This window comes from Numenius arquata, chromosome Z (genome assembly GCF_964106895.1).
Source record: "Numenius arquata chromosome Z, bNumArq3.hap1.1, whole genome shotgun sequence".
Taxonomy (NCBI): Eukaryota; Metazoa; Chordata; class Aves; order Charadriiformes; family Scolopacidae; genus Numenius; species Numenius arquata.
The window spans coordinates 83717459-83730083 of NC_133616.1; the positions used below are offsets into that span (position 1 = coordinate 83717459).

Here is a 12625-nt window from a genome sequence, read left to right on the forward strand (position 1 = left end):
AGATGAAGACATGTACTGAGTTAAAACAACAATAGTAATAAAATGGTAATAAAATGGCAAGCAATAGAAGGAAAACTGAAGAAAACAGGTATCTTACCAGTAATATTTCAGCTTATTAGACAAAACACAAGTTATGATCTCAGACAATCACAAAACTACAGGAAATTAGGCAAACATTAAAAACAATATGTAGAAGTACCTCCTTTGAAAGCTGAAATGTCTGCATGATGAAAGCAAGGTTCTCAGCAAAATGTTTCCTCTTGAATAGTAAGAAATTGCTAACTTAGTTCACACCTTTTTATGACCTTTATATTTTGATTCTTGATGCTTTAAATAAAATATTTAAGACCTGATATCTCTCATATTTATGCTTATCTGCTTATTTGAATTTTTTTTTTTCCAGAACCTGTCTTACCTCATGTACTAGACACCAGGGAAATATTTCTCCCCAACTCCATATTCCTGTCTCAGGTCCAAATATCCTTCTTCTCGTATTTTCATAACAACTCTACCTTCAGCTGTTTCTTTTCAGCTATTTACTCTTCAATTATGCCACTCAATAGTACACAAAGTTGTTCTCTCCACAAGTAAAGTGGAGCAAATATCTGGCATATTTTTTTCTTTGGCTTTCTGGAATTGTCTCCCTCAGATTCTTTAAATCTGGTAAAAATCTTCCTTACCTTTCCATCATAAAAAGATGCATGATTATGGCATAAGAACACATGACCGAACAGCCAAATTAAATGCACAACAGCAAAATGGAGACCTTTTTGCTTTGCTGACCAGCAGCACGTGTAACAGGGCTTGCTGCATTCTACAGAAATCACTCAGGCTGCAAGGTAAGTGATGGAATATTCAATAATACCATTCTAAAACATCATTCCCCAAAATTCAAATTTCAGCCCTTTTTATCAACCACATATGAACCATTAACTCTGAAGTCAGTAAGGAAGACAGTAGACACTGTGCAGATCTAAAAATAAGGAGCTGAAAAGTGACAGAGCTGAACCCCTCCCATCAAAGAAAGAGCATCACTTTCATGACACTTTTAGTCTCTAAGTACTTTCCTGTGAAAGCCATCAGGGTATTAAAAAGCTAAGTGTTGCATAAATGACTATCATTTAAAGGAAAGCTCTTTTTTTTTTTTTTTTCTTTAAAAGTGGAAGATGTAAGACAGGCAGATTTAGAAACTAAAGTTCCTCTGTTCACAGAACAGGCACTGCAAAGAAGTAGAATTGTAAACGTCCCCATTTGTCCTACAGGTTTCAAACAATCTTGAAAGAGCCATTTCCTGGAGTCTGGTATTACTTTAGCTCAGCGGCTCATTTCTCAGCTGGATTTTAAAATGTATGCAATGGAAATTATAAATACTACTAACTCATTTAACACACCGATTCAGCGAGCTGGAAGTACTTGTACTCATCACACACTGCGCTGTAATGCAAAGCCAAGACCCACACCAGGAGAGTAAGTCATTGCTCATCCCTCCATCAATACAAACAGGTGTTTTCCTACTGGTATTCAAGAAATAGCTGGGATAAAATATTATCTAAATAACTTCTTTTGCATCCATAAAAATGAATCGGTAAATAAAACATTTCTTAAATGAGCGACCACTCTTTGATTTTGCTTTTTTCATGCTAATGCTACAGAAATTACTTTCAGAATTTTCGTGTCAACACTTCTGTCAAAGAGAACAAGAAGACATAACATATGCACAGTACAAACCTACAGTATTGTATAAAACCAGGGATTTTTGTGACAATTTTATGAAATAAAAAAATATTACTTAGCTAGATTTACAAGTCTGTTAACACTAAGGCTTAAAATGTTATTCTTAACAGAAAAGTGTGAAATTCTAATAGGGACTTATAATACAAAATTAAAGTTCTGATAACCTCTCAACATTATTCTAAGTATAGCCTTTACAAAGCACATATGACTTACTTTCATTAAAGACATACTCAAATCCTTCCAGAGTATCAGGAAATTCAAGTGGTGGCTCATCTTTTTTCATCAGTTCATCCAAGTCTATTCTAGACAATAAATCTAAAAAAGGAAAAGAAAAATTACATAATGCATGCTACGTCTTTTTTATTTCACTATTATCACTAAGAAAACATGTTTGCTCAGATTTGTAGATCTTAAGGGCAGAAGGCCATCCTACATATTACTAAACATAGGACTTTGTTATGGGAAGTCTCATTCCAGATTCAAAAGCTGGGCCTCATTGTCAGTACATCTTCTTTTTTATTTATTTATTTATTTACCTATCTATCTCTAATGTTGGTCGAAAAAATGCCCAAGGACAGAGAATCCACCAAAGACATAGTGCTTTGTTTCAAGGATTCATTACCCTAAATGCTAGAAATATGTCTCTGGGATGCACCATGGTTTTAACATGAATTTACCAAGTCATTGATACACTCTTCTTTGCCTTCATTATGAAATGTACATCATCTCATGGGCGTTTACCAGTTGTGTGGTCACAACACTCCTTAACTCCCCTTTGATACCCAAATAGACCAAGTTATCTCTCAATCACCCTCCTTTAATAACTCTCAAAGCAGAGAGAACTGCCATCAGTGACACACACATCCTAGTTTTCAGACCAGGATGCATTCGCTAATGCAAGTACACTAAAATAAGTATAGTCTGCATTCTTCACCCCAGATTTAAGGATTTGTATTTAACCAGAGGCAAGCATATAGGGACACCTTTTGGTTACATCTAACTGCTAAACAAGATAATACTCAGATAATACTCGTTGCTCATCACTCACACAACCCACTGCCACCATTTTAACATAATTTCTGATTATTAATAAAAATTCATCAAGAAATGGCTCAGCAGGATTCCGCTGAAATTTATTTTCCTATTTCCTCATAGATGAATTTGAAGACCACATAAAAAACATTCAGTCCAGGAGTGCTACACTGACTTTTCACTATTATTGTTTCATAAATCAAGATATCATGTATTACCAAGGAAATGCATTAAGTTTTCTAAGTATGTTGGTTTATTACCTTTACCATCCAAAGCTGTAGCTCAAAGGAAAGAAAACAGTTTGAAAAGACTAATTTTCTTTAAACTTGCTGTGTTTGACATTAACTACACTTCCCTCCTTTAACTAGCTAAAATCATTATTTGAATAGCTTTTTCATCACTGTTTTTGCTTAGTCTTGTTGCCAGTGACAAGCCCATAGGTTACCCACGTTACCTAAGCTTAGTATTGGTACGATAATCCTTTGAAATTTCTACAGTGTTTAAAATCTACTGAAAAACAGCTTCAACATTTTTGAGAGTTCCTTGGCCTGCTCTTCTATAGCTCTTCAGGGTCACACGACATTCACTCCAGTGTCCACGATTGTCTCCAGCTCCTCCTTCTCTAAGTGATTTCACTGGGTGAAGCTGGAGGACCGAAGGCCATCTTGTATGGCCGCTGAAATTCAACATCTCTCCAACACCTCTCCAACCCATGCTATGGTATCCGAGCATCACTGTGGTACCTAAACAGCTATACAGCAGTGGATGTTGACTGGAAGATGTGGCTTTCCTCAACCATTGCCCACTTTTACACCAGATCTGTTTAATACCAAGTCCCATGACATTCAACTGTATGCTTGTTCTCGTGCACTGTCCTTTGAAAGTTCTGGGGGAGCTGCTTTGGTCCTCAACCAAATGATGGGGGAAAGAAAAGAAGTTTGTCAAAGAAGTTTTTCAACAACAGGACATAAAAACCACACCCTTTCTTCCTCTGTACTTTTACAACATCAAGGTAGCAAAACAGTTTTTAGCACGTCTTTCCTGATGAAGGGACTCCAGTCACACCACATCTCTACAATAATTTCACCACAGTTTTCATGTCTTCTAACTCTGACCTATTTGGAAACGTGTTTACACAGAAGCGTCAGTTACTATATAATAAAATACCCATCTTCTAAGGAGCAAGGGCAATACTATATGAACTACATTAAGCTTATCCGCAGTATGTACAGCTTGTCGTGATTCACAGATTCCACCAGAGTCACTCAAAAAGACTGCAATTGGTCTGTCCTCCAACCACGGACACAAACACTTTCTTCCTGCGCAATTTTTCAAGTTAAAACTAGCTAAAGTGTTCTTACAACTTTTGAGATTCTTTCAAGATCTGATCTACCATTCTCGCCTAAGATCTTGGACTCTTCAACTCAATCAAGAGTAGTTCAACACAGCCCAAAACTGAGTGATCTGCAGGAGACCTTCTACAGCTCAATGGTGGGTCACTAGATCACATAAAGAAAACAACCTCCCCACAGAAAGTTTTCATTATGTGGAATGTTTCTCAGACACTAATCCTTAATGAAGATGAAATTAATGCCAAGTATAAAATGAGGTTTACTTTTCCAAAATATACTAATTTGAGAGAATCAGTACAAGGTTTGAAAAAGCACCACATACACTTTCACCAAACGTTCCACAAAAACACAGTTGTAACTGAAGAAACGTCATCTACCATCGCAGCAAAATAGAACATACATTCCTAATACTACTTTGGTAGAAATTCAGTTTTTTGCATTCAGTTAAAAGATGTATTATTTTTTCTCTTTTGAAAGACAATTTAGAGAGTAAATGTGTGATGCAAGCACTTCAAATGCAATGCTTGGTTAGCTTACTTGTAGGTGCAACCAACTGCATGTACTTTCAAAATTGAAAAACACTGTTTAAAAGATGTCATTTCTTTAATTTATTTTTTTCTCAAGAAAATTACTCCGCTAAGTCACTTAGGTCCATTTAGTTTTTTAAAACATACAATACAAAGAAAACTTTATAAAATCAACATGGTAATCAATGTCCTGAAAATGTTTTCCTGCTAACGTTCTAGTCAAAGACATTTTTAAAAGCTGTAATATGGTTGCATAATTATAAAACATAAGTGGCATAAAAATTAAATGATAACTCCCAGAAACTAAGAACACAAAAGCACCAGTCAACTTTCTCAAAGGATAATTATGAAAATTAAAAAAATTAATGGATATCTTATTCTGTTACTCCGTACCACAGATCATTATTTTTTATATCCTCTTATGAAAATACTGATAACGGACACACCATCACACAAAAAGCATTAGCATAGATGGACTAATAGTCTCTTCCACTATTGCAACTCCCAGACTCTAACCCATAGTTATATCAAACAATTTTCTTTTCCTTAGTAATTGTTCCTGAAATGTCAATATATGTGAAAAGAAGGCAAAAAGACTCATACCCTTTAATGCAGTAGTCTTCTCTTTTTCATCTGGGCCTCCTTGCTGGAGCTGAGCCATCATTACCGCCACTGTCAACAGATTTAAAATACTGAAGTAAATGTACATTAATCTTCAAAGGACAATCTGAAAATCAACAAGAGTTGGAAATTAACAAATTTACTGACCTCTACTTCAACAGATCTCATTTGCTACTGCTTACATCACAAAAATCCAGAACTTGTTCCAAAAGCAGAACTTCCCTTAGTGTTATAAACCCCTAAGATGTGCAAAGTAAAACTGAAATTAACTTTTTCCTCTCCTTAAGAAGTTACACTGGACACTCTAAAGTCTCATCACACTATCCTGGATTATGACAATTTACCCCAAAGTGTGACACACACTCCAGTATCAAGTTTGGTCAAAGATTCAAGTTCACAAGAAGGAACACTAACTTCTACCTAATCCTAAAAGGACAACTGTCTAAACCAGACTTCTTTTTTTGGGATTCTAAGGTAACATCAGCAAATGAGAAGCTTTTTGGAGAACCACCTCACTTTTACGGCCAAGGTAGTAAAAGATGCAAGAAAAACAAAAACATAACCAACAGAACTTCTACAATCTTTACGGATTTTCTTCATCAATTAACTCTATTGTTCTCACAGTACTATACAGTTCTGTTCTAGTAAAACTACACAGAGCACATGGTTTTAAACCACTGTGATTTCTGCAATACATTATCAGCATTGAAATGTATAGACAACTGTCCAGCTAAGGAACGAACCTGAATATATTCAAGGTGAGAATTTCCATGAAAAGCGTATTTCTAAATTTTTCCTGTTGCACAGAAGGCAACCCAGACATTCAGCTCTGCAATCCCTTTCATCCCGAATCTGACACCAGGGGAGCAAACTACCACATCGCAATCACCGCTTCCTCCTTCTCAGCAAAAAAAGAGACTTCTGTGCATTGAATTCTTCTCCCCTTCATCTTTTTCTGCTCTTTGTTTTATCTGTCAGTCATTGCCAATTTGCTTCACTCTTCTCCCCGATATACTTTACCGTGGATGAGTTTGCATGAACTGTACCCCTGTAGCAATTTGTAACTTTCAAAGAGTAATAGGATTCACCAACTACTACTGGCTCCCTAATACTTAACACCTGTAAGAAAGAACCCCAAAATGCTTTATTTTAAGTAACAGCAGCTCACTGCAAGGGCAGCAGAAAAAAAATAAAATAAAATAAATAAAGCATAATAAAGACTATTTTTCTATAGTCTTTAGAGAAAACCTAACACATGAAACATTTTCTTGTAGATTAAGGAAGAACACAACAATTTAAGGAAGGGATAGTTATAATTAACTAAGGAGAGGATTTGGGGCGTATTGTTCAAGAAAATCCAATAACCCATTCCATAAATTGGACCTACGGGAGACTCTGACACCTCCCTTTGGAGAAGGCTGCTCAGGTTAAGCTGATGGGAAATGACAGTACACTGCCAAACGTCCTTTAAAGACACAACTCCACCAGGAAAGCTCTGCTTAGATTGCATATTTTTTAAATTGTGACACAACTCAACATGATTCAGTTAAAATGTGCATCTTTGGGATAACACTTTAGTCATGTTAGCACTCATAACAAAAGTAATCAACACAAATAAGAGCAAAACCACAGAGACTTTTTTTGTATTTTCTTGCATATAGTCAATGTAAATATTAAAATTATTCAAATCTCCATTCACACATGTGGATGGTATTAATGACTTCTCTCAGACGCTTCCAAGTATTCCAGTGACAAAAGTAAATGAAATACAAAATCTTGTCCATCATCAGTTTGTACATTTGCAGCACAGAACCACGTACATTCTAGAACATCATTTAGAAAATAAACTAACCCACTGCAATTAAAATTATCAGATGTGCTAGAAAATGACAGTGATAGTGCTTTGTGAGAGCCCAGATGAAAGCTGTTCTAGTCATACAAATGGAATAGTCCTCCCTACACAACATTTGAAAATTCATCATTGGGTATAGGCAAGTTCATGCAGTTACAAAATACATACAGGTGCTCAAAGACCTCTTATTACCCAAGGGAAGAAACATAAAATTTATCTGCACAGATGTACCTTGATAAACTAACCCCCAGCCCCCAATGAGATAAATCAATGCAATGACCAAGAGTCCCTGGCATTCTTATTCTTGCTTCTTCAATGGATACCCTTCTTCTTCCTTTAACAGATGAAGACCCTGCCGCGGAGGAAAAAGCAGGTAACAGCTTCACGTGCCAAGCCAGAAGCACCAAAGTAAATAAACAAAGAGATAAATCCGAATTTAGCTTTGAGAGAGAGGATTTCCAGTTCTTTTTGACAAAGTAAAAAACTGTGACAGCAGCCACTGGAGGGAGGACTTGATATTGGAATGAGGATGAAAGAAGCACACAGTATTTTATGCATTGTTTGTGTGAACACAGCAGTTTGTTGAATCCCTCACTGATATTTGTTTAAATGAGAAATAGAAGAAATTAGATGAGAGGGTTGGATTTCCTTTCTTTGACAGACAGATGTCGAATCAACTACAGTCTGATGGTGCAGAAATGAACAGCGGGAAAATTACAAAGCTCCGTGAATGGTTGCTTACAGATAAATGCAGGAACTTCCATTTGCTATAGGCAGGATGCCCTCATTCCAGGCATCACCTTCAAGCCCCAGTGATCTTCAGTTGCACGCACTGACCACTCCACACCATTCACCAATGCCATCATCAAGTTTCTCTTAATAAATACAGATTATTTTAAATGTGTTATTCTGTACAATTACTTAGATGATTCTTTTAAAAACATCTCTGTGACTATTTTTTGCACTAGCTACAGCAAGCATACTTCCTAAAAAAAACAGTTACTCTTCACCTGAAGAAACATTTACAGTAAATAAGTTTATTGCCAAGAGAATGTATATTTATTTGTATGTATCTTGCTTTCCCATGCAAACTTCAGTATTCTATCACAAAATATCTTATGTATATTAGGTGCCTCTTGAACTCCACGCCCAGCAATACTTAAAATAATTGGACAGAAGAAATATTCTGGTTTCAGGGTTTCACATGAGACAACAAGGTTGCATTTTCATCATAACCCTATTAATGCAACTACAGAAGCGACAGCTTCACAAGCAAATGGTCATTAAATTTAAAAAACAGAACAAAACAAAACAAAACAAAACCCTACAGACTTTTGCACACTTGAGGGAACATACGTACATATTTCATGTTCTTGTTTGTAAAGTGGTACTGGAAGTGTGACCACCGAGCTTGTGGCTGTATTGCAGTGCTAGCCTTGAAAGCAAACTAGACACCTTATCATATGTTCTGACTCTGAAACAAATGCACACTTACACAGATTTCTACAGACTTCATTGCGTAAACACAGCTATAGATGTGACCAAAAAAATGTAGTATATGATTTTCCTCTACATTAGCAATACCTGACATGAAGTCAATGCTGAAAATGTTCCAACAGCAGCTAGAATTGTAGTGCTAACCCACTGCAAGTGCAACATAAGAAGAAAACACACAAGTATTTTCAAATAGTGTAAGTCCATCAAGTTTCTCTGGATATAATCTGAACAAGAGTCATCATAGAATCACAGAATCATGGAATTGTTGAGGTTGGAAGGGACCTTTAAGATCATCGAGTCCAACCATCATCCTAACTCTGATGAAACCCATCACTAAACCATGTCTCTAAGCACTACATCAACCCGTCTTTTAAATCCCTCCAGGGATGGTGCCTCTACCACTTCCCTGGGCAGCCCATTCCAAGGCTTCATAACCCTTTCCGTGTAAACGTTGTTACTAATATCCAATCTGAACCTCCCCTGGCACAACTTGAGGCCATTTCCTCTTGTCCCATCGCCTGTTCCTTGGGAGAAGAGACCGACCCCCCCTGGCTACACCCTCCTTTCAGGGAGTTGTAGAGAGCGAGAAGGTCTCCCCGCAGCCTCCTTTTCTCCAGGCTGAACACCCCCAGCTCCCTCAGCTGCTCCTCACAAGACTTGTGCTCCAGACCCCTCACCAGCTCCGTTGCCCTTCTCTGGACATGGTCCAGCCCCTCAATGTCTTTTTTGTGGTGAGGGGCCCAAAACTGGACACAGCCCTCGAGGTGGGGCCTCACCAGTGCCCAGGACAGGGGGACCATCACCTCCCGACTCCTACTCACCACGCTGTTCCTGACACAGGCCAGGATGCTGTTGGCCTTCTTGGCCACCTGGGCACACTGCTGGCTCGGGTTCATGCTTTTTGGTACTGCACTGCTTTATTAGAATACAGCTGAATTAGAGCCTTGCTCTCCGTAAACTGACATCCCAATTGAGCTGGAGACCAGTATGGGTTATCTTTGTCCAATGTGGCTGATGACTGAGTGAGACCTAGTTTTTCTTCAAAGAGATGGCTGGATGACATTTTGGCTCAAATCCCTTCTCTGTGTGGGCTCAACAAAGCAAAAACTACATACTTTAATCTTAGTAGTGTATTCTGTCTAAGTAGATTTTATCTATTCCTGCTTTTAGGACACTACAGATGACATCAGTAACAACTGCCTCAATTAAGGTTGTACTTCACTTCCCTTCACTTATAAGACCCTGTTTTCAACTGCTTATAGATTTGCCAAACTTCAGCTCTGAAAGCCAATTATTTCCAGTCTGCTTTGGACTAAACAGTTTTGAGAAAGTTCAGCTAAAATGTCTACCTCCTGTGTAAGAACAGGTTGAGAGACAGTATCTTCTCCTCACTTCTGCTGATGTTAATGAGCAGCCACAGCATCTCCACGTTGCTGAGATCAGAAATTTAGCCGGGGGATCAGCTTAGCAGTGTGTGCCTCTTGCCACTTCCCTTAAAGCCTGCCCAGATCTGCTCAAGTGAAAATTGCTTTTTGTGCGCATTTAATGTAGACTTATTAAGACTTATCAGAATTCCCAGAAAATTTACCCATTTTCCTACAGCATGCTCCGTACAGCTGCAAAAAGCCAGAGGGAAGATGCGCAGGAGGGGAGTAATAAATGCTGGAAGAGCAGGATCTTTAACCACAAAGAAACTGGCAAGGATCCCAAAGTCCCTGAATCTTGGTACATCTTCACGTTCTACCAAATGGTGGTGGTACTTGCTGATAAAGAACATGACTGCAGCTGACACTAAGGGTTGATTTATTTGCACAGCAGCTACCTCCCAGTGTTATTTACCCCGTAAGCTCAAAAAGCAGAGAGCTACAAGCTATATGCATTATCGTCCCGACTGTGTCAGCTACTCCGTTGTTTACACAAGGCAGAGTCAACACAATTCCACCTGCTGAAGCTTCAATTATTTCAGTTTAACTTTCTTGAAATGCTGAAAATGACCTTCATAAACATACGCATGCAAACATGATCAAACAAATGTGTCAAAAGAATACAAAGAGGCAGCACAACCTCAACACGGTCTCTGGGAGGTTCACAATGTGATGGTCTGGTCTTACCAACCAAACATCAGGTCCAAAAAGATCATCAAGAATTTTTCTATAGGAGGTGCAGCTTTGAATACATGTACTGGTTTTGTCTGGGACAGATAGAGTCGGTTTTCTTCTGTATGGGGCCATGGTTTGGATTTGGGCTGAGAATAGTGTGGATAACAGAGGGGTGTTTCCATTACTGATGAGCAGGGCTCATACAGCACCAAGATGTCTTCTGCTCCTCAACCAGCCCCACCAGCAATGGGCTTTGGGGGCACAAGGGGTTGGGAGGGGACACAACAAGGACAGTGACCCTGAATGACCATAGGGACACACCACATGGTGTCATGCTCAGCAACTGAAAACGGGGTAAGGAGAAAGGGAGGAGGTCCAGAGCTATGGCATTTGTCTTCCCGAGTCACCCTTATGTGCAAGCAGCTCTGGGGACAGAAAACGTGATCCTGCAGGAGAACACTCCCTGGAGAACCCTGTTCACAGGAGGAATTTGCAGGTGTTCTTATGGAATACTACTCAACTCCTGAAAAACAACATATTGTCGTATATATTTTTTGTATACTTCCCATTTTCTGGGCATTCAGCCTGAACGATTTCCTTGAATGCTCAGAACTATGGACCATGGGATTCCTGTTTAAAGAACTTTGAAGAACCTTCCCCAGCTTTCCCAATCTCAGCACCCAAGATGAGTAGACACTGATTAGCAGGAAATTAATTTCAGTAAATTTCATCATCACCTTCATTTAAAAGGCCATTAAGAATCCTCCATGAACAGCAGATGCTAGGTAAAATTCAAGGAATTAACATTTATGAAGAACTAACACCCTGCCATTGAAGCCTCACAAAGACCCCATGTAACAGGCAATAATGCCATATTCAGTGCAAGACTTGTACTGTGTTGTCCCACTGGTGCAACATCTCAACTGATGAGGACCAAAGGAAATGCTGAAGCAATATAATTATTTGGCAAACAGTTGTGTGAAATGCTCTTTAATTACAGAATCCTGTCAGTGTACATCGCGAGGATAAGTCACAAGGATTTGGCACAATATTGCTTCATAATATACCTGAAATTGCCCCGTGATAGTTTATAAAACTGTTTTGGATGATATTTTAAGATGATTGTACTAGACTGTTGGTTTTAACAGGATTCTGGCTTAAAAAATGGGGTGGAGAAGATTGACTCTCAATAGCCTCTTCCCTGTACATACTAAGCAGTTACAGGACAAAGCCAGAATTTTTATTTTTTTTAATGCCATCTTCTCTCAAGCAATCCCATGGGTCAGCTGGGAGAGAAAAAGGCCTCTGAACACAGGAAAACTCGAAGACTATTAAAAGAGCCTTCTCTTAGGAGAGACACCAAAGTAATTTGCAGGACAGTCACAGAAGAAGAGAGAAAGAGAGAGACTGGAAGACTCTAGGGAATGGTTTCTGCTTAGGCTACCATCAAAAGCTGCTAAAAAACCCTAGACATATGCATATGTGTCTGGTAGTTTAAAATCACCTTTTTTTTCTCTCCCCCTTTGCTCCTAAGTAATAGTGCAATGTTCAGAAGGGCTGTCAGCCATTAACTGAAGTCCCCCGAAAAGAAGACAGACAAAGCGGCTGGAAACACAAGTGAATCCAGGTCTGCAGCCCAGACCCTTGCACACAGCGAGGCATTTCTAATTCTACTCCAGTCTTTGCCATGCATATTGATAGCTTTTATTTGCCTTACTGTTAGGCAAAGTTTATACTATTAAACACAGCCCTTGGAAAAATTAAATTCTACCTGTCACATGAACCACTTCAAAGAGGTTGAGCAGAGGTATCACATGGTTTGATTTAGCCTCAAGTCTAAAGACTCTTTCCTAGTAGTCGCCACTCCAACACAAGGGCTGAAGAAACTTCATCAATCTTTATAAATGAAAC

General features: G+C 38.6%; 1 protein-coding gene across 3 annotated transcripts in view; it reads right to left on the bottom strand.

Annotated features, from left to right (window-relative positions):
- Positions 1 to 12625, bottom strand: part of ARB2A (ARB2 cotranscriptional regulator A) — a 282938-nt gene that overhangs the window by 255164 nt on the left and 15149 nt on the right. The window contains exons 2-3 of one of the 3 annotated variants that reach the window (XM_074166154.1): positions 5249 to 5317; positions 1948 to 2049 (exon numbers count right to left, since the gene is read on the bottom strand). In XM_074166154.1, coding sequence (XP_074022255.1) covers positions 1948 to 2049; positions 5249 to 5309 — 163 coding nt within the window. In that variant the 5' untranslated portion in view covers positions 5310 to 5317. Of the gene's footprint in view, positions 1 to 1947; positions 2050 to 5248; positions 5377 to 12625 lie in introns of those variants that run through there. The other 2 variants (XM_074166153.1, XM_074166155.1) reach the window with 2 other exon arrangements.